The sequence below is a fragment of the Pomacea canaliculata genome, linkage group LG7 (genome assembly GCF_003073045.1).
Source record: "Pomacea canaliculata isolate SZHN2017 linkage group LG7, ASM307304v1, whole genome shotgun sequence".
Lineage (NCBI taxonomy): Eukaryota > Metazoa > Mollusca > Gastropoda > Architaenioglossa > Ampullariidae > Pomacea > Pomacea canaliculata.
In genome coordinates this window covers 23,178,136-23,204,641 of record NC_037596.1, presented here as the reverse complement: position 1 = coordinate 23,204,641, position 26,506 = coordinate 23,178,136, and the positions used below count along the sequence as shown (strand labels likewise).

Here is a 26,506-nt window from a genome sequence, read left to right as displayed (position 1 = left end):
TCTCAGTTGGAGAATACTTGCTCACAGGCTCAAAATAAGACGCTGCCGACCGTGAAGTTTTCTTAGGAGATAAGAGAAATTTTCACTTTTTAATAACTCAATTCTTCACATTTTCAGAAGACCACAGCATGTGGTTCAACTACTTCTTTCCTCCCAGGATACAATTCAAAACAGCTGTGTAATCTAAACCTTTGAAGTCGCTGGAAGGGGGGAGGGAAGATGTTAGATCTCACTCTGGGAAAGTGGACAGCTGGCGTCTGAGCTGCGAGGCGCGCTGGTTCGGTACCCTTGTAGCGCAGCAACCTTTACCCCCGAGTCTACCCAGCTGGCGGGAACGGGTACCTGACTCCTTAGCTGGAGAAGGTAAGGCAGCGAGGGTGAGGAGATGGGCACCATCCTCACGTAACGCTGGCCCCTCGAAAAGTGAGGTCTCCATTCTAGATTGATATGTGAACTAGAGAATACACGCGGAAAAAATTAATCTCCCTTCCTCTCACTAACACCCACACACACAGATTTCATGCTTTACCTTCCAAAAAGCATGAATCGACTAACCGAATTTTACCTTTCCTGTCGAGAAAATTCTAAATTGTGCGTGCAAACGTTTGGTCGTGCACCCTCAAGTTTCAGTGAGTGAACACGTTTAACTGTTAGCTGGTCGCCTGGTTGCTTGTCTATTATAATTGTTAGGAGACACTAAAGTTTGTATCGTTTGGCACAGTGTTGCATGGAATATGAACCTCCACTGAAGAAGCCTAGTGAACTTGTCTCCAGTCCTCGCTGGATGCAGGTACAAGTGGACCAGGCAGTTATTCTGTGAAGGTAATTTTTTCTGAGTGATGTCCTTTCATTGTCTGCGAGAAAAGTTTTTTTTTTAAAAAAGAGTAAAATATCCGAATGCATTAAGGCTGTGAATTGGTCATACCTCTATTTGACTGACCTTTGACACGAGCTGAGATGTGATGGGTTTCAGTCCTAGTTCAGTTTGAGATTTGTCAGCCATTCATAAAACAACTTTCTAAACTGACATAACTATAGCATTATCATTAAAGTTATTCAAGACTGACCTTCAACGATTCATAATTCTTCTTATTCTATTCCTCTGTTTAAGAAGGTTTAGTCTATTATCCGTAGCTTATTACTAACAAGTTGGTATCAGTAAACGACAAGTTTGACGACTTAGTCCGCTGAGTTAAAAAAAAAACTTGTTAAAGTAAATTGAGAGATTAATTTTAGGGGGTAAAGATAATGTGTACTGTACTGGATGTACATCTATTGCAGGCGGTGTTAGAAGATTCTAGCAGCCGTACAAATAATTGCTAACTTGGACCTGTGTCACGATCCGATTTTGTTTTCGAACCGGCTTCAAATTCTCACAGCGCACAGGCGCAGGGGTCAACAGGTCGTGTACGCCATTTTTCATTTAGCTTCGACTGTTGTGATGTCATGTAAGTAACTTAGTACTCAGATCATGATCCTAGTGTTGTGGGTAAAGCGCTGTACCAATGTGAATTCATTAATTCTTAATCTTAATTATCTGTATAAGGTGGAAGTCCATTAAGAAATTTGTTGTCTGCGCACATAAGAACTGACCCATGCGCCTGAGCACTGAGAATGTTTGCATCCTGGTCGATCACAAAATCGGATTGTGACACCGGCCATTACTAAAATAGCATAAGGTGAATTGTTTGTGGAGACTGAACATTTTCTGCCGTTTCTTAACGCTCAAAGGACGTTCGCCATTTAAAATCTCTCTCGCACACACACACACACAGACGCACATTGCGCGAGACATTTTTAACGCCTAAAAAGAGAAAACGGAAGTACGGGAAGTCACAACGTCTGTTTTTTTTCCCCAGTGTTGCTGCTGACGTCATCGACAAAAGGTCGAGATGAGCGCAGTCATCAATCCCGCTATCCCCTGGCACCCACCAAGAAAGCGGAAAACTCCACAACAACAAGTAACCTGCTGAGCGACATCCACAAAGTCAACAAAAAGCGTCAATCAAGGGAAGTAGAGGTCAATGAAGATGACGAGCAGAATGCTTTCCAGGTGGTTAGCACGCCTCTGATCAAAAGGACCTGCAGGAGACGGGAGAGGGATGGTTTGGATCCAGAGGGCGTCTCAGACCGGAAGAGGACAGCGGGCGCGAAAGAGGAGCAACCGGATCGGAAACGCTGTTACAGAGCAAAACTGTTTGTCCATTTCAATGGACAATGGATGCAGTTCCCTCACCGGAGGTTGTTGCCGACGGTGACGTTTCCGGGACGGATGACATGCCCTTCCTGATACCCTCTGGCTGGTCCACTCCAGACCTTACTGAAGAGAAAGCTTTCACTCGCCGGGGGGTGGATCCAGCCAAATATTTCAAGGTGAGCGGGAGAAAATGGGAATAAGAAAGAATATATAGATTGAAGTAGACACATAGATATTGACATGTAGATTATACACTCGGATACCACTGTCACTTTCCTGAGTTTCGATCTATATTAACTTTAGACGCTGTCATGGATCATATGAACTACTGGAGTAATATTTTGTGCGAGCGGGAATTAGTGCTTGGTTTGTGGTTATTGTCATCAATTATAGGTGTGCTTGTGTGTGACAGGTGATGGATCCGACAGGCATCAAGTACGCTTGCTCCCGGTGCGGCGTCGTTTTCCCAGGTCTTCATGAGCTTGACACCCATTGGCTACGGAACCACGGACGTGCTGTTGCGAATTGGACCACCTTAGGGAAGATTTTCCCAGCACATACCGCCTTTCTGAGGATCAGACCTATTTTGGAAGCGCATCAGGCTTCTTTACGAAGTCATCATTTCGTCGACACGCAAAGGGACGTAAGAACCTGGTCCTCGGAAAATATCTCCTGCGGTTCTTTCGAAGCTGCGCAATGTTCTGGAATCTCAGGCCCATGCACGTGGAATTCTTTTGGCCGACCCTCCACTTTGTTCCCGGAAATGTTGCTAGACAACCTCGATCGGAGTTTAAGGGAATCAAGAGCCTCGTTTGATCCAGTCAACCCTCTGGACCTCAGCCAAAGCTGCCTACCTTTGGAGCCATCTCACAATGTCTTGACCTCTCTGCAAACGTGATGGTGGAGCCGCTGGATTTGACTCTTTGTACATCCCCTGGCCATGTCAGCACAGCTTTCGCTGTCGTCGCCAACGAGAAACCTGTCGTCACCAACGAGGAATTTGTCGAGAAGAGAAGATGGTGTCGTCATCACCATGACCGACAGCTCCGAGATGAGGGACACGCGGTGCATCGCCATTGAGTCAGATACAGTTTCCGAGGTGTCGTTGACATCAGAACCTTGTTTTGGTCCATCCACGAAGCTGGGATGTCTCTTTCTAAACAAAGAACATACAGAAGAAAACCCCCATCTCATTGGCTCCAAGACCACAGACACCAAGTTAAGTTAAATAGAAAGTTTGTCGTTTGTGTCGTAACCTGTTACTTGAGCACATAAAGGTCGAATGAAAACCCGCATATCAGTACACCTGTGGCTGTATTTAAATCTTCTATAAACCGTCGGTGTAGATGATGTGGTCTCTTTGCCATGTTTCCGAGAAAGTTTCTATTTTTTAAAGAAAGTTGCAGATTACTGGACGATGAAAAAAAACAAACCCCATATACATATTGTTTTTTAAAGACTCGACTCTTCTACGTTTTGAAAAAAAACTACGAATCCATTCTTATTGCCTATAAATATTACACTTCCAACATAGCATAATTATGTAAAGAACATTAACTATAACGGAGTGACTTCGTGAAGGGCGGTAAGCATGTTACACTCACCTGACATTTGTTTGACGAAAACCAGGGGATAATAAAATTGACAGCTAAATAACAGTTACCGAGGAGATCAGTTAAAATTATAGTCTTTGGAAAATCTGCTTAAAGCAAATCCTGTTGATATGGTCAGTATCGGTATTTTTTCTTTCTTTTTTTTAAACAGGATCTCCTCCCAGGCCAGAGCGACAGTTGCAAAGAAACCGTTTCCCTCTCGGCTGAAGATAATCCAGAAGAACCCAAGATAGAGGGCGCTTCTCATATTAATGGCCAGCTATATGCATGCCCAGTGTGTCCATCGGTATACAAGCGAAAGTGGATCCTGGAAAAACACTTCCGGAAATTCCACAAGTCGCTTTGGAGATTGCATCATTCCGCTGATCCCCTTCATCGTCTGAAATGTCCGTCTTCATAAAAGAATCGAACGTTCCACGACCTGCACCATTTCTTCCAGCATTAGACGCTCCTTCAAAAAACCAGTCGGTGGAAAAGCTTTTCGAGTGCACATGCGGCTATGCCAGCAAGTGGAAGGGCAACCTAGTAAAGCACATGCGCAGGTGCACAACCTCGAAGGTCGCTTCTGCTTCTGCTGAGACGAGTAAGACAGAAGTTTGCAGAAACAGTGACGTCAACAGCAAGAAAGGAGCGATAACTGCTATTGCTGCCATCTCCACCCTGTTGGAGGAGACGCTGACCTTGTCCACCGCCATGGATTCGCCGGCAGCGACAGGGGCGACACCGACAGGTTCACGTGCGAATGGTGCACCCTGACCTTTCTCCACTTGTCATCTCTCTACCGTCATGCCAAGAGCGCTCATCCCTTGCAGCTCTCCAAGCAGGAGATGGAGGAAGCCCTCGACTGCATCCCTTCGTTTCCTCTCCAAAGTGAAGCTAGCATTCCCTCAGGTCAGCAGACACCGAGACGGGAAGTCAACCGAGGGAATACGTCATCTTCAAAACTGACGTGCGACCAGCTGGGGGACATGAAAGAAACTAAGGATGCGGCGCCTGAGAGTCCAAAGCAGCAGCAACAAACGCAGCTGGTGCAAGAACAGCAACAATCGAGCCCTTTCGAGATCCAACAATCGCTACGCTGTGGGGATGAAAATGAATCTCGATCTTGTCCCCGGCAGCTGAGTCAAGGACACGACGAAGGCCTGGCACTGGCTGGGACGCCGCCCTCGCTGACCTCAAGCGTTTCTTTACGGCGACGACGAAGTCGAGGAGTAGGAGGATCGCGAAGACGATGCCGCAGGAACAACGGAACGATGTGAATCAGCAACATCGCAGGTCAACAGTCCCGGCGCTGACGCATGTCCCCAAATACAAGTGCACTAACTGCGACTTCGGCACCGACCAGCGCAGCACCATCTTTCAACACCACTGCGGCCACCCGGACATGACTACTCGACCTGGAGAGACTGCCGGCACTGCCAAGATTAATCCCTTGGAGAGATCGCTGACTCTGGCATGACTCCAAGTCGCGAGAAGATCGCTGGCGAGACTGCTCTTCTTGGAGAGGTCACTGGACCCACTACTTCCTTGGGAGAGATTGTTGGCATGACTACACCCCCTGAAGAGATCGTGGACTCTCAAATGGCCAGTAACCCTGGCAAGACAACGCTCTCTGGAGACCACTGACGATCCAATTGTACTGGTTGCATCGCAGTTGCTGGTCAGGCTGCTCACCCTCGCGATACCGCTGACACCTGGCAAGAGTCTGTGGGGGCGCTTGGACTCATTTTCAGAAGCTTGTCATTGGAGCAAAGGATGCTGGCAAGTCTCTATCTGTAGATCGTACAAATCCCTAGTACGACCCTTGCCACACTTTAATAAATTTAAATGAGAATTTTAATATACCTAACAGAAGAACTTCCTAACATAAAATGTAAAATATAAAATGTTTAACATCTGCTTTTTTTTTCATTCTTCATACGAATAAAGGAGTGTGTAGTTCATACAAAGTAATTCTTAGTTAAAATTTTCTGTCACTCAAAAGTGTTTTTGTTTTTTGGTTGAACTAACCTGAAAAGTTAACTCCCCGTTAAGTCTGACTTAAAATCTATGCAAACCTGTCCAAGAGCAAACACTGATCCCGCAGAGTGCCTTAAAGAGAATGGGGGTTAGGCAAGGGTGGAGATCCATCCTGGTGAAGTAGTGTCTGCCGTGTCTGATTAAATGCTGAAATGTAGTTATTAACTAGAATGTCAGAAGTGATAGAAATATTAAACTGGAAACTATTTTATTCTATCAATATCCAAATAGATGTATTACTGTTGTTGATAAAAAGTTTTTAACCTATGGCACTTGACTACAGAGGGTAACAAATTTTTTTTTTCACTGGTCCACAGTGATGTTAAATCATATGAACACATTTCATAATGAATCTCTAGAAATGAACACGGTGCACTTCAAATTCAACAAAGATATACATTTTCTGAACATGGTACACTTTTAATTCCACACACACACACATGCATGCACATTGTCAATGCAGTACAGCAAGGATAGTTACTCCTGTGTGTCTCAGTTTTCATTCGTCTACCCCTACCCCTACAAAGAAAAAGTTAATTTAATTTTTCCATTCCTCCACCCCCAAATTCAGGTGGTCCCTGGCTGGTAGCATTAGTATATCCACTTCTTTCTATTTATAACCCCTTCAATTTAACCTTAGGGAAAGTCAAACTATATATACTGTTTATACATAAATATACATCTAATCTTGATTCAGTGCTTTTCTCAAAGTCTAACCAAAATGCTAGAACCAATCAGTGATCATTTAGGTGGTAATGGGGAGGGGGCCGCAGAGGATGATTGTTGTTTTATGCCGAGCCAAAAACTAAGCCTATATCATGGCAAATCAGACAGCTCTGTAAACAGATGCCACATCCGGAGAAAGAACAGTGTGTCTGAGATGAGATCTGAACCCAGGGCAGCCAATCCTCACTGTATTGGTGACAGGCGCTAGTTTGCTCCCAGTCATATAGGTCTCGAGTGTCTACAGGTGTACCTCCACACACCATACATACAGTACAAATAAATATATAAATACTAGTGTAAAATGCATATCATTCTCATTCATTAAGGCATATATGCATGTACATATGCTCAAACCACACACAACTCGCCCTGACAACTTCTCCTCCCCCCCAAAAAAAAAGAAAAAAAAAAGAAGAAAAATCATACTCATTCTGGATATCACTAATGTTGCCATTAGTTGTGATTCTCATAATCTACTGGTCCTTTCAGATGGATATCTGTAAAGTTTGATGTCTAAACAAATAGTCCACATCTCAGTTATTTGAGAATTTGAATTTCCTTTGTTTGGCCACATTAAAATCCCTAATAAACTTCCACATGGTCACACTTTAGGTAGCAGGAACTTGGTGTCATGGGAATGACTGTGGACTTGAATTAAACACATCGGTTGATCTTGAGGTTTTAGGCATATTTTTAGTCACTGATGATCATGGAGTTATAGCACAGTTTTTTGTTTGCCAAGAAGAAATGGTAGTTTCCAAGGGGTCTTAAAATGGCATGCAATGTTACTGGTCACAGCTATGCTATATTTTTTTGGATCCACACAATGACCTACAGTCCTACACCATCAGAAAATGACAAAACAGTATGATACAACATACCACATCTGATTAACAAAGTTCTTATGTTATGCTGCTGGCAGTACAGACCAATATGCTCTTTGGTCTTTAGGGTACACTGTCTTTATAAAGTGAAGTTGCATTTTTTAATATTTGTTTTTTGTGAAGCACTTTGGCACATGCATATGATATGTTCCATCTTTTACACAATTGACAGAGATGCCAAACCACTGATCCCTGCACTGCAAACAAAAAAATTATCCCATGCTGGAGGATTGCACTTACTAGTTAAACCAAATAAAGAGCTTATCTTCAGAAGATACGTCTTATCTTCAGTAAGTTGATTGATATTTAAAATGAAGGAAATGATCTGGTGAATATGGTGAAGTTATTCTTGAAGCTACAACATCTGTCTGCTTTGTTTCCACTTCGTTTTATAATTAATGTTAGCTTAAATATTCAATGTTCCAGATCCTTAATTTAACTAAGGTAACAATATATGCAGTTTAAAAAATATAACATAATTATTTTAAAAACCTGCAAATAAAAAATGCGGCAAACTCCTGAACAGTCTGACATCATTAGAAATTACACTACTAATATATGGACTGGACATATGATATGATAAAATTTAAGCACCATGAATACATTAAATGAATTATCTAAACCCTCTGCACCAGTCACCTCTGTGCAACTGTGTCTGCATGTGTACATGCATGAACACACATTCACGCAAATATGCACACACACACACACACATGCATAAACACAGAGAGGACAGATAGCACAATGAAATAACAAAAGCCATATGGCCACCTTTAAGATTAACAAAATTATTCATAAAAAAAAAACAGGAATGAAATATACTAGAGTGTATCTATAAATAGTGTCATTCTGTATGTGACAGACCCATCTCCATCTTTAGCTTCATTATTTTAAGTTGAAGATATGTCTTTTCTAGCTCACATTTTTGCATGAACGCTCGGGCAGCTTGTGTTAAAATTTTATTTGTTGCAATGTCACTGGCAAACCATTTCTGCTGTAATGGGTCGTCTTCTTCAGTTGAAGATGAGGACCTGTCTTCTATCCTTTCTTTCAAATTCTTTCCCTTTCCTCTCCCTTTGAGAACTGATGACGATGCATCTGGTGTTGAAACTGCACTTGAAGAAACTGCATCAGCTCGGGTCTTTTTGTAGGAGGTTCAGAGCTATCACTGTCTCCAGCCAACAGCTCACAGTGTGATGTTAAAGCTATTTTCAAAAAATAAATAAATAAATTTAAACGATACATGACATCTTGTCTTTCTTATTCTGTTAAACATTGGTTTCATAACCTTGATTTTTACACTGATATCCAGACATACACAAATTTTGACAATTTTGAAAACAATTATAATAAACTCAATGTGACATGAGGACAAGATTATATTTATATGTATCATCTACAACTTATAATTACAGTTTACAGTAAGCAGAAATAAGTAAACAGCATTTTATATATCCAATGATAATTAGGTTTATCCAATTGTTTTTTAAGAAAATATTTTGAAAACTGGGTTACACAAAATGTATGATCACTATATCACCTAGTCCTGTAGACAGTGGATACCATTGGTCACACACTATGTGGAAATGAATAGACATAGCTCACGATAATCAAAAATGTCAGTGAATTAAATAAACTCCAGAATAGTGATAAAGCATGTGTACCCTCATGTCAACAACTAAAATCTACGAAAATGCAAAACTTCAAATCATTCCTAGTTCTGTTAGGGGATGTAACTCTATTCAGAACTGGTTCACCCAGAGAAATTATTCCATTCTGTCCCCTTTTGTTTCATAGTTTTGGGGTATTAAAAAATAATTACTGAATATGGCACACACATATGTGCAACCAGGTGTGTTAAGCTGCTGAAGGCAAAACATGTATTTATACACAATGCTGTGAGTTAAATTAATATAAGAACAGTAGCCTGTTTATGGTAGTGGGTGGTATGTACAAGAAAATATTTTGTTCCAGCTGAAATGTATATGTATGTATGGTATATGACTAAACTGTGCATGAATATACTTTTCATGAACTACTTTGCTCTGGTACCTCTCAGATAAATGTATTTTCATAGGGCTGTTAAAATGTTTGTATATCTTAAAAATTTGCCACTAGTGCCACTAGTAAGTTTGGATCAATTTTAAAGAACTAATTTTAGATATCTGAAAATAAAAAAAAGTAGAGGTGCTTTACTGTTTGATCTCAGATATCATAATAATTTTACATTCATACATTAGTAAGATATACTAGTTTATAAATCACAAATACACTTATTGCTACATTTTTAAGACCTAACCATTATTTTTTTAAACTTTACCACAGAATAAATAGCATATGTGATGCTATTTCCATAGTAAAATATGATATCAATTTTAAGATCATGTTATAAAGGCTTCATATAAATTAGAGTCACATGACATAGCTCTTGTTAACTAGTCTTAAAGGTGTCTATACAAATACTCACAAGTGCATGCACAAACACATACACACAAACATACACATACAAACTCATTATACCTAAACATCATACACCTCTGTCCAACTGATCAACCACCTCAAAGTCTTCTTATACAGTCAACTGTATGTAGCACTGTCATCCCCCTCCCCCTCAAAAAGTCACAGCCAGCCTTGTTAGATATGCATACATGAATTTACATACCTTGTGACTGTTCTAATGGAGGTAGGCAGTGAACTCCATCTACATCATTGTAATCTGATCTATAAACTGCAAAACAATGCAGCCTGATAAACATTATCATGTATTTGATTTATTTAGTATTTATTCTTTGTTTAAAAATTAAATGAGTCCGGGATATACTTCATATATTTGTAAGGCATAAAACATTAATTACAGGAATTTATAAATTTATTCATAAAAGTCAAAGTCTCTATTTACCATATGCATGTGCACACCCACCCACCAAAACAGACTGAGAAGAAGGACAGAAAAAAGAAACTCGTAACTCAGAAAATGTAATGTGAGGTCATAGCTTTTTCTCATGAGTGAAAGAGAAAAGTAGTAGCAGACAGGTGTACACTGTAAGGATATCGAGCAATGAGTTGATTGTTAACCTAAGCGATTGAAAACAGTATATAGCGTTGTTCCTTACCTTGAATACCACACCGAATAGCACTTTCCTCCCCTATTATATCCATAATGAAGTTGTCATAAGGACTTCCACCTTCGGTTACATGACTCACACCCGACTTTCTTCCCGCAATTTTCGATGAAATCGTTCTTTTTTTCAAGTCTTTCCATTTTGATCTTATTTCTTCTGTCGTTCTCTCCGCGACACCGCACTCGTTCACCTTTGTAGTAATTTGCTCCCATATACAATGTTTACTCTTTATTGTTATGACATTTTGTAATTTTGAGAGCAGAATTTCTCTTTCAGCAGCAATTTCTGCTAACAACGTTCGGATTTCTGCATCTGAGAAATTGGGCTTTCTGGAAAGCTTCTTGGTTTCGGCCATATTCGACACAAGTGGTCAGTCTTGTAGTTTGTATGCCTGCGCAGGCGCAATAGAATAGGAATCTCCTCCCGTAATAAGCTAGGAACCTCCTCCTCTTAAAATAGCAAGACAGTCGCATTTGCATGTGTCCTCACATTTTGCCGCCAGGGCCACCGTTTCATCCAAGAACACTGCTTCCATTACCTAGGAAAAAGTTACAAACATTGACCTCCACGGTCCAGACCCCGAGGGTGCTGTTGACCTCCAAAGAAACATCATTTCCGGTTCATGACTGCAGCCCACGAGGATCTTTATAGTTTAATGAGTTCAAGCGAATGGAAGGCATGTGCATCAAAATTAGTCTATACTTCGTAACTTTTAGGGAAACTTTGATATAGGGTTGAATCAATGTTAAAGCTTCAACTTTTAAAAATGTATTTGCAGATTCATAAAATTACCTGTATAATATATTTTTCAGTTCTCCTTGATAGACCCCCAAATGACAGATTGATCACGTGATACCAAACCTCTTGGCGAGCAGACGACGAAGAAAATGCAAGAGGACAGAGAGTTTTGCATCACGGCCATAATCCATTGTCATGTTAAAACTTGCGCCTACCGTTTGTGTGTGAGTCTGTCTGCGTTTTGATCACATGATGTCACGTTTTACCTTTCAATGTGAATGCACTAATGCATTTTTACGTACAAACGCCAACCGTCTTTCCCCAACGAGCGGAAAACTAATAAATATTGAAATACCCAACAAGCAGACGATGCAACTATAAATATTGCTGTCATGTGATGTCCATGTGATTTTCTTAGCCAATGAGTGCTAGTAAAGGATATGGCTTCGCTGTCAAAAGAGTTTAGAAATCGAAGATGTTGGAAAGATCGATCGAAGGCATGGAAAGTTGAGAAAAGCGGAGAGGGAGTGTCTGGGAGTGTAGTAACAACTTAAATGTTATTAGATATGCCACATATGAGATTTTCATATGCTTTATGAATGTTCAGGATGACCATCTCTGATCGACTTATACTCGCGGTTAAAAAAGGTTGAAAACAATAAAGTGCTAATTAGAAGATATGGATAACTAGGATGAGAGACATATCGACAAGTACCAATTGCAAAGTAAGAAGGATAAACGCAGTTAACTGTTGGGGAGAAGGGAGGTGTATGTGAGGGAATTTGCTGTAGTAAGATTTTGTATATGTTTGGGAAATGCCCATGCGGAATATATAATGTATGTGAGGGAATTTTAATTGCTGTAGTAAGATTTTGTATATGTTTGGGAAATGCCCATGCGGAATATAATGTATGTGATGGAAGTTGCCCTAGGAGATTTTGTGTAATGGGACTTTCTTGTTCTGATTTCAGGGCAACAATTTTCACTTTCTACTTCTTCCTCAGTCTTTCTTCCCAAATTTTCTTCATCCGTTTTCTTCATAACTTCTTCAGTATTCCTAATAAAGAATTCAGTTGACGAACTTGTGTTGGGTCACAAAAGAAAGGCCGGAAGTGATCGAACCTCCCACACACCAACTCTCTCAAAATCGTTTTATTTTTTTCCTTCTTTTGTATTTTGTGCGCAATGGGCATTCCTCAGAATGGATACCTGCGCATTACAAATCGACATCATCATCTTTGGGATTGCCGGTCGATTCGATTACATGTAATATCGGTTCAACTGAGGTCGGTTCGACTAAGTCGTTTCATCTGTCAGTTTGACTAGTGCCGATTCGTCTATAGGACGCATGAAATGAAAACAATTGAAGTGATTTGAATTTTATTAAATGGTTTAAATCTATCATGTAACATATACCAGCCTATATATAGTGATTTAAAGGCACAATATTATCGTCAAAAACATAGAACACGCTTTGTCTGTAGTGATCACCACCGCCCGGAAGCAGACGACCTCGATCTGACGTAATCTTGTCTGCACGTCGTCATCAAGAACATGTGCTAGAGCAGCGAGGCGACGGACACCAATTACAACTGCATCATCTGCTTCATATACTGAGCGCATTCCTGTCAGAAAGTTTTCACAACACATTCTGGCTCACATGGAAGTAGCATAAAGCCACACGGACATTCGGATAGTGTCGTCGAAAGAACTATTTCAGCAATTTCAAAATCGGTCAGGATCACACGTGGTTGTGCATGTGCCAGTGTAGCAAGATAGGACCTCTCCTCAAGACGATTGTTGTAGAGTAGCAAACGTCTGCTCGTGGCCTCTGTCTTGTTGGGCAGTAAACTGTAAAGTACAGCTGGATTGACGCTCAAAATGGGTAAATAAAAGTTTTCTCTTGCCTCCTTAGTTATATTACTGGTTTTATGGTAATCCTGCTCTAGCTGCTGGTAATACAGATCGATATGCTTAGGGTGGTGACTTTAGGGTTTGTGTCTTGTTTTGTTTCCAATTTAGCTAGTTTATCAGCCTCTTCGCTTTTATTCCTATATGGGATGAAGCCAAAAGGAACTTGATGTATGTATTTTTTGATAAATCTAAAAAATGATAGACAGTATCTCACATACTATGTCTGTTCTGTCACTGCATCTCTTACTCAGACATTAGCTTCACATCTTTTGTCTATAAAACTACAGACAAGTGTTTTGGAAGAGACACCCATTCTTTGACTCTCCCTATTTGGCAACAAAACTAAAAGCTGTACGATTTTTTTTACAGAATTTCCTCCTAAAAGTTTAATTGCTTGATTTTAAAAACTCTTTCGTTCAGTCATGCTTACACATGATTGTAAAGTTCAAGTAAATAATTTTTTTAAAACTTTATTTCTTTGCTTGCTTGTTTCTGTCAAAAGACAAGTGAGTGACGGAATCTGCATTTTTAACAAATTTGTATGGAATGTTGTTAAAGGAGCCTTGCCTACTATGTACATGTCTTTGTATTAAACAATACAATATAGCATAATGTGCGTGGACACAAAACATTTATGAACAGTTTATTCAGGAAGTATGGTGTTGAGCTTGGCATGTTGAAGTCTCCAGTGTATTTTGCTAATGTTCACAGGAAGTTATAATAAATACGCATCTGAGATGTTGCGCGAAGTGGATTGCTTTATGCAATGCCATGGCATTGATGACACATGTGACTTGCCACCTGGCTCCGACCATTTCACTGTGGGACCTAAGAGCATGATGGCCTTTCTGGTCGACTATATCCCAACTATTCGTGCGCATAATCTTGTCCAAGATGATTCCAGTGCTCAATCCCAGCAAGGTAAGTTCCTTTACTCTCAAATGTTTTCCAATTTCACTTAAACATAAAAAAAATATTTCACAATTTTCTTGCCGAGTTCCAAGTAAATGTAAAATCATTAATCTGCAAGATTCTACTCTGCACACTAGAACTGTTTTCAATTATTAAACTGTTTCTATAGACATAAATGAAAAGAATATCATTCTCTTAAAATATTATGGTTTTCTAATGGCAGGAAGTGTCCTTCACACCTATTTGCAAGTAGCTTTCTCTTTCACTGGATAGCAGACTCTTTTCTTAACCGACCAAACCAATGTATTTTCAACTGACCTAACCAATGTATTTTCACCCACAGGCAGCTGGTGTAAGCCGTACAACGTTCAGTGGGAGCCCAGAATGAACTGGCACAGAGTCAAAATACCGATCACACCGAACATTGCAAGAGACTGGTACAGTGAAGTGGAGCCTTACGATCGTGTGATGACCATTGTATGGCAGTAAGTGTACCACATATTTTTGTTGCACTTTATGTACATGAAATAACAAGAAACCAATTGAACTCGCGTGATTGTAGGTTCATATCACTTTCAGGAAACTAATGACTCTTTATGTTCACAAGTAACTTGAGTAGTTAATACATGAATTCTCGCTTGCTTGTATTCAGTCTTCAAAAATGACTTCTTATAATTGGTAGCCACAAACATATCTCCACAGCTCCATTATGATTCACCCAACACAAGATGTGACAGCCATGACAGACCCCCGTATGCAGCACGTTATAGACGCCATGTGGCAGTTAGAAGGCGACATTTATCAGGTGGCACAAAATAAGGTATGCCTTTGGATTTTCATGGGGTTTTTTGTACATGAAAACAGTTTTCTCAATAATAAACATTTACTAAAGTAGCGTACAATGCACACATCAATAAATAACGTGCGGCTCGAAAATGTTCCCTCTTACACCTAAACAAGGTCACGTTTGAACAACCACTGGAGGAATAGGAACAGTCACTTTTACAAGGATTACACTTACTCTGTCCATGTTATATAAGGCAAAATAGCTGTTAATAATAAAATTAATACTATATTGTCAACTGCAGATTGAATACACCAAACGGATGAAAATGGAAACATCGAAGATGCGTAAATATATTGTCCAAGAGAGGAGACGGTATGGAGATCAGCTGCTACAAGGTAAAACAACATCACATTTTAAATAAGATATGGTATGTTTTACACTTGTTATTCTATTATCACTGAACATCTGAAAATAAGGCTAACAGATTGCACACAAGTATACATGCAATACACATTGTGTGTCTACCACTTAAATGAAGCTTTAAAAAACGCTGACTAAAATACTTCTTGTCAGAGAAAAATGAGCTTTTCTGATGTTCAAAGAAAAAGACGGACAGGCTTCACTCAGCAGTGTTTGAAGATACTTTTCCTGATAAACTTTCATAGACTATTTAGGTTTCTACATTATCAAAATAAATGGAATATATGCCACTGTGGAGACTTGTGTCTTGCAAACGACAGCTGTTGATTATAAAAAAACATGCCATTGAATCCATTCCTTTGGTGTCAGATGTTTCAGCAAGGTGGTTCTTCGATTACCCGGTACAGCCATCCATTCCAAAACAACCAAGACAAGAACAAGAGAACTTAAGTACGGCTGCTGCTACCTTTGTGCCACAGTCGTTAGAGAATGCTTCTGCCACAAACCCATCTCTCTTTGTAGAGAAGAGAGAAAAAACAGCTTTCATGGCTGAAACGTAAGTCATTCCCATTTTGATCTTTGACACTAAGCATTGTTTTGTCGACCAGATATTTATTGTAGTGCCGTCGTTATGTGTGTTAATCTATTAATAAGTCATTGCTTGCATGCGAGAGAAATTGTCAACTCACGCGCTTGAAACCACAGAAACAGACACTCACACACACACACAAAAAGAGAGGACGTGCTAACAAAGGAAGGAAAAAGAATAAAAAGAGAGTGTTCAGGAATAGAGATGACTAGTGTTGACACCAGCGGGTGTGCAACAGAACCTTGCTAATTCTTTTCCATCTTCAGCAGTGAAAAAACCAAAGGCCAAGAACCTGCTTCCTGTGGAACAAGTTTCTTCTGCTGCCGCATTTGCTTTGAGACATTTGAAGAGGTGCGTGAACAGATTGTTTTACCTCCCTTGTTTATCTTCAGTTATACTTTTGATAGTGCGACACTGTGTTGGTATCTGGTGTGTGTTTAGCTAGGTGGACAGTTTAGCACCATCTAATAGGAAAGGGTTTTCTTTTATAAAGTATCCATAGGCTATTCAATAGTCTACTTGTTTTATTTAGGAATATCAAAGAAGACGAATGATACACATTAATTAACACTCACTCATTAAGCGTTTCCTTTTAAATGAGTGCTACTGATGACTGGATATTTTGTATTTCTTGACACAGATTGCATCAAAAAACCAAAAAATCTACGCCACAGTGTGTGGTCACGTCTTCTGCGAAGACTGCATCCAGAAATGTTTCAAACACCGGCAACGCTGCCCCACCTGCCAAAAACCCCTTGTGCCGTTCTTGGATGCGTACCCTCTAAAGCATTTCTTTTGGTAATGTCTCATTCCGTCAGGGCGTCCATTACATAAAAAAGGCCTAGGAGATTATGCAGACATTTGTATAAAGAAATGAGCAAGTAATACAACTGTACAGTATGTGTGTTTTTTTTAAAAATATCTAAATAAAGCAGTTTTTTGTGCATATTATGCATTTCTCGTCCTATATTTGCTTCATTTCGCTCAATCCTAGTGTCTTTCTCATTTTAATTATCCATCCCTTATTTACGCGTGCACACACAGAGAAAGAGAGTCGTACATACACATTTAAAGCATAATATTATTAATAGTTTAGCCATCACAACATTCTTACTAGTTCTTTGCTTCTCCTGCAAACATTAACAAATGATCTTCCATATTTTATCACACATATATTTAACACACATGATGTGCTTATGTTTGCTTTATTTGCATTGTTATGTTAAGAACTGGTCGAGAAAACACAATGCTCTAATGCAAAAAAAGTTCAAACTTTAATGTGGCCTATACCGCTATTTGCAACTCAGGAAAGGTCATTATGAAACGTTATACTTGTTTTCACAGTGCTGAGCATGCCACACACTCAAAAGGGCATACAACTTAAATGATGCTTTATATTAGCCAATAACAGTGAATAATAACCAACACGAACAAGGCACAGTCACCTGGCTTATATATACTAATGAATAAAAGGTTTAATTATTTTCAAGTGCAAATCCTACAAAAGGGCATGTTTCACTTTAATGCATTCGCAGTATAATAAGGGAGAGGCCTTCAAGTTCATCTGGTTACAGTTTAAAAAAACAACTTATAATGCCATGTCCACGTCCTTTGCTATCAGATCTTGTTTTACATCAGTTTGTCAAAACAATGAGGAACTAGAGAATTACGATCCACATTTTCTTCTTTTTTCCAACGTAATTCTACGTAGGTGCATCTGGCCTCAATCTTCGTCAAGGTGTTTAAGACCAGTGGTGTTTTAAACGGTAGACGTTGTTTCTTATAGGACACCAACTTCTACATCTCAAAAATATAATCACACAACGCAGGCAACTGGTGACAGGTTTCATGATACTGATAAAGAGTGTGTAAATGTGTTTGTATAATTCTGTTAACCCATAGGCAGAAATACACCTTTAAACTTGAGTCACCCCTTCCTTTTTCCAAAACATTATGGAGCAGGAGCTGTCAACACATTCTATTGGGAACAGGAAACCAGGAGCACAAGTGTTGTACTTTTGTTTTTTGTCAACTTTTTGCTACATTATTTACAAGAATAAACATGATGCAAAGTAAACAAAGTCGTCAGTTTAACAGCTAGCTGACAGTATAAAGGACCTTTATAGCCATGTATCTCACACTAAAAACGTTCTTACTCACCTTTAACAATTATTTTTAGTCTTGAAAAAGAAAGGAAGAATTGTTACACTTTTGCTCACACTCTCCGTCTCTGCTCCCCCACCTTCTGTCCCATAAACACTAAACACACGCATCCTGACAACAGCACTGGGCATTTCTTAAAGAAACAGCTAAAAACTAGCTCACAGGACAAAGATTACATGAAGGAAGACTTGTACACCTTGTAAAGATAGACTTTAAAAAATGTTTTGCTCAAACTTGGTCACGTGAGGCGCATGTTTGTATGTAACCGACTTAAGAAGGAAGTGAGAGATTAGGAGTTCAAACATGTGTTGACACCTGGCAATCAAACGGAATGACTTGCCTCCAGTCAAGCAAGAAGATGTGAATACCTGCTGATGCGTGCTCTGACCATTATTGTCATTTAGCAGATCCTTACCTGGGGCAGAAATCACGTGTCACAAGTGATCAGGTGAGAAGCAAACCATGGGAGGCCCAAGTGACATTTTGCATTTTATTTATATTAGCAGTATTATACAAAATTGCCAGTCTGCAAATATGTTGTTTGTTACATTAGACACCCCAACCCACACCCACCCCATGTCCATGCCCACTCTTTTGTTTTCCTTAGACAGCTTGTGTGTATGACTGTGGCCAGATATATGTGTCCATGGGACAATACAATATAATTTCTCCTTTTCTAGCTGACAATCATAGGGTTGACTTACATGCAATGAAATCATAATCAAAGAGTATTTCAATTGAAATGATAAAATCTACAGACCTTTTGTAGAAATAACTTCAACTAATTAACCCTTGACACTTGTTTCTCTTAATTTTGCTACTCCCCGAGTCGATTCGTCTGTTAACAAATACATTGAAGCGCTTTAGGTGTTATCACGGATATGTATAGGGGATATATACAAATTCCCTGGTGATATCTTTTCTCTGCTGCTTTTTAAAATCAGACATTCAATTTTGCGAAAGAACTCAATATTATAATTGTTAGCATTATCTATAATATTTATTTTAATATATTTTATACATATTTTACGTCAGTTACTATTTCGCCTACACTCTTCCTCGATTTACTGTCACCAACACAGTGCAGATTGGCTGCCGTTGGTTCAGATCTCGTATCGGGCACGCTGTTCTTTATTTACATGTGGCCTTTGTTTACATCGAGCTGACTGCTTTGCCGTGATATAGCAGTAGGTTGATGTTCGGCGTAAACACCTTTCCTTCCCCCTACAATGTCCTCGATTTACTGTTTACAACGGACGTTATTACAGGTCGTGCCAGCAGCAAAGGAAAATTTCTATCTCTGTTACGACCAGACAGACATAAAGATGTATTGAATTACTATGCGTCAGTGGTACCGGAACTTCAAGTAGTTCAGTTCTCAAATATTCCCAATAGAAAAGCTTCATAAGGCTCAAATTCTCAAGTGGTTCGCGCCAAAAATAAAGGAGTTTTCGTGATGCCGATGACTATTATTGATTAAAAGTTTGATATTGTAGTGTTCAGCATGGTTTTGCAAAACACCGGAAGATTTAAAGCTGAGAAGGAAAAGAATGCTGGTGAAGCGCCAAGGTAAATTCGTAAATCAACCTAATTTATTGCGTTTGGAAACTTAATGTGCACACCTGATGAATAATCTGAAAGGAATCATATAAAAACTCATTTTAACTTTTTTTACGGTTGGTGCTCCACAGTCCACTTTAACGTTTTATGATCACAATGTCCATAAGGTGAACAGGACATTACCACCTCCGCAGCAGTAAAGTCCATCATTACCTTTCAACTTACAATACATGATCAATACATTCACAGTACAAAATCAGTAAACACGTCTTTTTTGTGTTTTTAATTTCTTTCAGATACATATTCATCTAATGGTAACATTTGATAAACTTTTGAATTTTCTTCCACTTGTTTAGTTAGCACTTGTCTGATTATTTTGTCTCTTGCCAAGTGTACATGTTCTTGTAGCAAAAATGTCTCTTGACTGTCAGGGCCGCCGAGAGCCAGCACGGGCCCTGGGATAGACAATCACTCCATGCCCCTTGTTATTGTAATCGTAAATTATTATCCAGTTTATAATAATATGCTTACAGTTTGATTGTCAATATCATGATTTCATTCAGTAGTGTAATATATAGACTGCAAACATTAGGACAAGTGCACTAGAATCTACATCACTACTTGAACATATGGTTGTTTACACCTGAGTGGTTAGTTAATGAGAAAACATTACATTAAAAGATCAAACTTGTTGTAATCCGCTTCATAGAGAAAAAAAAAAAAATCCCTAGAGTGAAGAATGTTAGGAAAAGAGGGGAAACAAATCCATTGACCAAGGCCGGGCCCATCACAACCACGGGCCTGGGTACACCAGACACACCTGCCCCCCCTCCCCTTGTGAGGCCTGTTGATTATATAAAATCATGGACATTATATGCATAGTTGCAGCCATAAGACAGCAGATGTACTCTCAACAGGAATGTCAACTGCATAAATAATATCTACAGTGCAACATAGGTGAACATTCTATGTTAAATATGCACTATAGTAATTATTGCTTTGATTTTCTCCGAGGTATTGAGCTTTTTTTAATTCACATTTAGCACCCGTGAAGATTCAACTGAAAAGCGGTTGCAGAGAGCCAACTTAAATGATGAAATAGATGTGAGGTTTGGCTTTGAAAGATACAAAGATCCACAGGAGCGAACAGGCTGGCTTATCAACATGCATCCAGTAAGATCAGTGGAGTTCTTGTTTTGCATAATCGTATTGAAAAAAATCTTTTTTACATTTTTATTAAAGATTATGCTCTTTATTTGCGGGGATTTTTTTACAAAAAAATATGGCTTCAAGTGCATTACAATTTAAATGTTTCTAATTCACAAAATGTGTTTTAGTGAACCTCATCCTCTCACATAGAGACTAAAAGAAGAGATATACATTGAACTGTGATAATATATTAGAACATTCATATGATGGGTAAATGTATGGTCCCTGCTTTACACTTAGAAGTGGTGGGTAGATGGCTGGATTAGGGGTGGTTGTTAATGCCTTGTCAATACAAGGGCCATATCACAGTGAGTGTAGTTGGATCATTATTTGATTGACTATGTATTGCCAGACACTAAAGCTCTGTTAAGGTAAGACTGTCTAGCCCTTTAATCAGGTGCTAGCCAGAAGCAAGATTTAGATGCGATGTTAACTTGTGTGACATCCTCTTTTTATACTTTAGTTTTCCTTTGGAACTATAACATTTATTAGATATTGCTGGGTGCATTGTCCACTCTTTCATTATTCATCATTACTGAATGCAGACTGACATTTTGGATGAAGACAAACGGCTTGTCAGTGCTGTCGATTATTACTTCTTGGAAGAAGACGGCAGTCGTTTTAAGGTAAGTGCAGATGTTGTGTGTGCGTGCACATGTATGTGCATAGCATGTGTATAAAAGGCAAGGAAAAGCAGTGGGTTTTAGGGATACTAGTCATTTAGATAATTGGCTTGATGTGCCTGTATTTCTTTTGTATTACCTTTCTTTAATTAAGATGTTCATAGTATATTTAACTCAGTGATTTCTTATGGTCCTCCAGGCTACGCTTCCCTTCAGACCCTACTTCTATGTGGCAACAAAGAAAGACTGTGAGAAGGAAGTAGTGTCATTTCTTTCAAGAAAATTTTCAGGGAAACTAGCTTCTGTGGAGACCGTCCAAAAAGAAGATCTTGACTTGGTATAAAAAGAGTGTGTGTGTGTGTGCTTAGTTGCATTCCTTTCGTTAATTTTTATATGCACATAATGAAAGGTTGTCCCATAACCTTTGGTTTTTGTTGGTAGGGGAGGTGTTATAGAACACTTTTTTCCACAATTCTCAGGGCAGGCCTTTAGAGTGGTGCCCATCTCTTCATCCTTACTATCTTTCATCTAAAATTGATGATGTAATGCTAAGTAGTCTGTATATTGATATTTGCTTATATAATCCTTTAAACAAAAAATAATCATTTTTATAAACTTCGTTTTCTTTTTAAGTTCGGAGTATTTTTGTTTTCTGTTATCATTGTTTAACACTATAGTCTATTTGTTCAGTACCCATTACATTATTTTGTTTTAGACATTATATTTTGTTAATTAGGCAATTTCTGTGTTCCTTTCAGCCTAATCATTTGGTAGGGCTGAAGCGCACCTACATCAAGTTGTCCTTTCATTGTGTGGAAGACCTGGTGAAGGCCAAGCGAGAAATACAGCCAGCAGTTCGGAAAAACAAAGAACGAGAAAAAAGCAGTGATGCTTACACCACCATGCTTACCACGTAATGTATCCTAAAAATATAGAGTGAACACCCTCTTTCCCCACCTTTTGATTCTCAAGAAACATACCTACATGTATCACCTTGCACAAAGAGACATATGGTTCTTGCTCTCCCATTGGCCATAGACTTGACAATATAATGTCTCCATGGACTGTTAGTATTGCTGACATCTCTCTGTGCATGGTGATGTTTGTAGTTTTGTCACTCAAGAACAAAAAAAGGGTATCTTGCCCTCAACCAACAATTTTTATTAAAAATACCCCCCTTTCCCTAGATGTTTAACAGAGAATTTAGATTTTGCCCCAGCTGTTTCCTAAGGAAGTTTTTCTGTTATGCACCGTATCCAGCTCACCTCTTGAAAAATTCCTGGCCTGGTTGATTCTGGAAATCCTGGAAAATTTTCTTTAATCAGCTTTTAGCCATAGTTTAGATTTCTTTGAGCTATATTAGACAGCCGCAGCAGTTTTAATCTTCATTTTGTTATCTGTGTGCAACTTATTTGAGTCCTGCCTGTTCTTCTCAGGGACTTCACTATTTGTTTGGGCTACTTGTCTTTTCGGTACTGCGATGAAATGGTTTTTAGTTTAACCTAGCTGACCAAACCTAGTGATAGCTAAAAGGGTTTTACTTCAGTCTTAAAGCATGGGGTGCCTCAAGGTGTCACAAAGCAAAGTGACAATTGATCACTTCAAAATTCAAGTGGGCATTTATAAACTTGCTAAGCAGCTGCAGATGTCTGCTTCTTCTTGACTCCCTCTTCAACAACATGCACCAAACAGTCTATTCATTTAAGGTGTTACAAATAAGCTCAAGATGAAGACAGATCATTTAAATCAGACCTGTTCGTTGACTTTTAAATCAATGTCTAAAGGCTATTGTTCCTGACTGCTTATTCAGGTCTATATGCCCTAGGTTTCAGTGTATTGTGTTTGCTGGACTATTTTCAGTTTGTTCATTGATCTTCACAGTTTTTTTTTTTTGTTTGTTTGTTTGTTTGACAAGCTCAAAATAAAAGAGCTTCTTACAGAAAATGTCGTTCATTTCCCATCCTTCTTTTATATCATGTAGACATCTTGCTGGTGATGTGGCTGCTGGGATGTCTAAAAGAATTGCCGATCAGATGGAAAACATCATTGACATCCGGTGAGTAGTTGATTATTTTCATAATTCTGTCTAAGATCTCATCAGTTAAAATAATTGCAAAGAGCTTTGGCTTTAGCTGTTATGATTTTTCCATCATTTTTTTATGCTTTACTTGAATAACTCTATATTGCTTTGTGTGGAAAGTTTATTTTCTTTTTGTCTAAAAAGTATAAATTACTCTTGAAAAAGACAACACTGAGCATTAGAAGATGTTTTTAGAGACAATGGTTCTGTGGCTGAGTATCTTTAGAGCTGATCATGGGGTTAATGCTGACTGGGAAAAAAAATCACTTGCCCACTCAGCATCAAAAGGGTAGCAAACATTTTAGGGATGGTTGAGGTGGGTGGAAATACAGGTTTGGGCTTCCAAAAGGCAAGCAACATGTATTGTCCCTCTAGTCATTAGATTATGGAACTTTGATCTTGTATGTGAGCTTAATTTTGTTAAATACTACAGTTGATAACTTTTATGTCTACAATGTGAAATTTGTTTTTATTGTGTGTTTGTGACCAGATGTTTGTTATCAATGATCTTTTTCAGTGTTAAATTAGGCTGTTTTCACATATTTTTTTTTTAACATAAAGTGAAAGCATTGCTGCTAATTGTCAGAGAATATTTGGTGACTATGTTTGAAGCTTTATACAGCACAAAGAATGTGTGTATTTTTGTATGTGTGGTGGGGAGATTGTGTTAAAGTAATGAGCTTACTTGCTTTGTTTCTAGGGAGTACGATGTGCCGTATCATGTGCGGGTATCTATTGACCTGAAGATCTTTGTTGGTCACTGGTATTCAGTATGGGGAAGAGGTTTAGCATCCCCAGAAATAAAACGTCGGGAGGACCTTGTTTCATGGCCTGTAGGTGCCTTTTGTTTTATTTCACAGGTTTTTAGGTTGCATTATCTCTTAAGTCATTCAAATACCCATTATTATTATTCAACGTTCTCTCTTTCTTCATCTCTCTTTATGCATATATATATATAGTCACATATAAATGTCATGGAATTAATTATATATAGTTTGCAGAAAATGATATACACAAATAAAACTAGAAGAAATAAACACATTTTGAATTTATTTTTGAACCTGGAATTCTGCAGGAACCAGTTGTGCTAGCTTTTGACATTGAGACAACCAAACTGCCACTGAAATTTCCAGATGCACAGACTGATCAGATTATGATGATTTCCTACATGATAGATGGCCAGGTAATTGATGCTTTAGTCTCTTATGTTTAAGTAGTTTATCCATGGTAAATTAACATTTTAATGGCAATACATATGAGTTACAGTGGGTGTTCAGTTAGGTGTTGTATTGTATTGAATCATTTTCTAAGCAAAAAGAGATCAATAATCTCATGCAGAATCTTGTTACATTTTTTTTCAGGGTTTTCTGATATGCAACAGAGAGATTATTTCACAGGATGTAGAGGATTTTGAGTATACACCACGACCAGAATTTGAGGGTCCTTTCAAAGTCTACAGCGTTCCTGATGAGGTTCTGTATGCAAGCATACACAATCATGGACATGACTTTGTTTTTTTAGCTAGACATTTATGTCACATAAATTTAGAAAGCTAAATAACTCTTGACATGCAATTCTTCAAAAAAAAACCAAAACAGCCTTTATGAACAAAATTTTAGGGGTATAAATGTGTAATATTTAAAGAGCTTTTTATTATGGTTGTTGTGATCCTACAAATAATTTTCTAGCTTAATGTATCAACACTGCAATCAACACTTATTAATAGCAGAAATGAATTAATATATTTTTCAGGCTGCACTCATCAACAAATTCTTTGAACATATCCAAGAAGTGAAGCCTCATATTTTTGTCACATACAACGGTGATTTCTTTGACTGGTGGGTTTAAAATGGGAATTTCCATTAAAGTCGCATATGTTGTGTAAGTTAAGAAAAAGATCATTTGCACATTTAATGTCCAGTGATTACTGTCACTTGGAAAATGCTATTGTGTAGCCAATGTTGTAGGAACATAAAAAACAAGGTGGAGATAGATTGGTATATGTTGTGACATTGTGTGACTATATGTTATGGTGATTGTTTTACCTTTGATCTATGTTCAGTTTTTTTTACTTTGTAATTTATATTTTGCCAAGGCCATTTGTGGAGACGCGTGCTGCTATTCATGGACTTGACATGATGCGGGAAATTGGATTTCAGCGAGACAGCCAGGGTGAATACAAATCTCGAGCAGCTTCTCATCTTGACTGCTTCCGGTAAATTCTGTATTCTGCAATGTTGTTCTTTTTTTTCATTTTCATTGATGTGGCTAGATATTTATCCTCAAAGGCTTATCATCTCATCTTGACCGTTTGAGATTAAATTCGATATTTGTCACTTTCAGTGATGTGGCTAGGAACTTATCCTTGAGGGCTTATCCTCTCATCTTGATTTTTGTGTTAAATTCGGTATTCTGTAATGTCCTCTTTTTAATTTTCAGAGACTTATCCTTATCCTTTTATGAAACGTTTACAATCCCTTAAGTGGAAAGACAAACTACAGGTTTATTTTGATCGAGTGCTTTAAAAACTGCAGAGATATGTATGGTTAAATTTTACCTATTTGGTTTGGCCAGCTGTTTAATGTCTTTCTAAAAAAAATCAAGATATCAAAGTCCACATTAATTTTCCTGCCTTGTATTTCTTATTCATGGCCATATTATTGTGTGTGATACTAAAATTGAGATCTTCTGTAACAGATGGGTGAAGAGAGACAGCTACCTACCTATGGGAAGTCAGAATCTGAAAGCTGTAGCGAAGGTAAGATTGATAAAACCTGCCAGCACTCCAAGATATCACTGCCATTGAAATCCAATAATAACTTGTATAGCGGCAGGACAGACTAGACCTCTGAAATAAGATGAATATAGTATATATCACTAAAAATACAGAATGTTCTGCCGAAACTAAGTCATGACACATTTCTTTGTATTTATAGTGGGCATATTTTCC

General features: G+C 38.6%; 4 protein-coding genes across 5 annotated transcripts in view; 3 read left to right on the top strand and 1 right to left on the bottom strand.

Moving 5' to 3' along the window:
- Positions 1-734: 734 nt before the first annotated feature.
- LOC112568792 lies at positions 735-3,410 on the top strand. The gene is made up of 4 exons (XM_025246273.1): positions 735-822; positions 1,282-1,448; positions 1,860-2,373; positions 2,610-3,410. Exons 3-4 carry the CDS (start codon positions 2,218-2,220, stop codon positions 3,093-3,095), a joined length of 642 nt encoding a protein of 213 aa, XP_025102058.1. The 5' UTR covers positions 735-822; positions 1,282-1,448; positions 1,860-2,217; the 3' UTR covers positions 3,096-3,410.
- A 2,795-nt stretch (positions 3,411-6,205) lies between these two features.
- On the bottom strand, positions 6,206-11,163 carry LOC112568793 (myb/SANT-like DNA-binding domain-containing protein 4). Its single transcript, XM_025246274.1, has 3 exons — positions 10,553-11,163; positions 10,102-10,167; positions 6,206-8,644 (listed from the first exon to the last, which is right to left on the bottom strand). The coding sequence occupies exons 1-3, from the start codon at positions 10,914-10,916 to the stop codon at positions 8,490-8,492; spliced, it is 585 nt and encodes a 194-aa protein (XP_025102059.1). The 5' UTR covers positions 10,917-11,163; the 3' UTR covers positions 6,206-8,489.
- A 576-nt stretch (positions 11,164-11,739) lies between these two features.
- Positions 11,740-16,861, top strand: LOC112568227. Of its 2 annotated transcripts, none has more exons than XM_025245426.1 (9): positions 11,740-12,024; positions 12,784-13,184; positions 13,925-14,134; positions 14,469-14,610; positions 14,828-14,945; positions 15,214-15,307; positions 15,702-15,888; positions 16,191-16,272; positions 16,562-16,861. In XM_025245426.1, exons 2-9 carry the CDS (start codon positions 13,181-13,183, stop codon positions 16,721-16,723), a joined length of 999 nt encoding a protein of 332 aa, XP_025101211.1. In that variant the 5' UTR covers positions 11,740-12,024; positions 12,784-13,180; the 3' UTR covers positions 16,724-16,861. The 2 variants fall into 2 exon arrangements, with proteins under 2 accessions (XP_025101211.1, XP_025101210.1); XM_025245425.1 differs by having other exon boundaries at positions 16,188-16,272.
- Positions 16,862-19,497: 2,636 nt separating this feature from the next.
- LOC112568791 (DNA polymerase epsilon catalytic subunit A-like) overlaps positions 19,498-26,506 on the top strand; it is a 30,090-nt gene continuing 23,081 nt past the window's right edge. The window contains 12 exon segments of the mRNA XM_025246272.1: positions 19,498-19,653; positions 20,688-20,817; positions 21,399-21,479; positions 21,676-21,813; positions 22,235-22,389; positions 23,458-23,532; positions 24,257-24,389; positions 24,632-24,739; positions 24,918-25,028; positions 25,309-25,394; positions 25,652-25,771; positions 26,254-26,314. Coding sequence (XP_025102057.1) covers positions 19,589-19,653; positions 20,688-20,817; positions 21,399-21,479; positions 21,676-21,813; positions 22,235-22,389; positions 23,458-23,532; positions 24,257-24,389; positions 24,632-24,739; positions 24,918-25,028; positions 25,309-25,394; positions 25,652-25,771; positions 26,254-26,314 — 1,263 coding nt within the window. The 5' untranslated portion in view covers positions 19,498-19,588.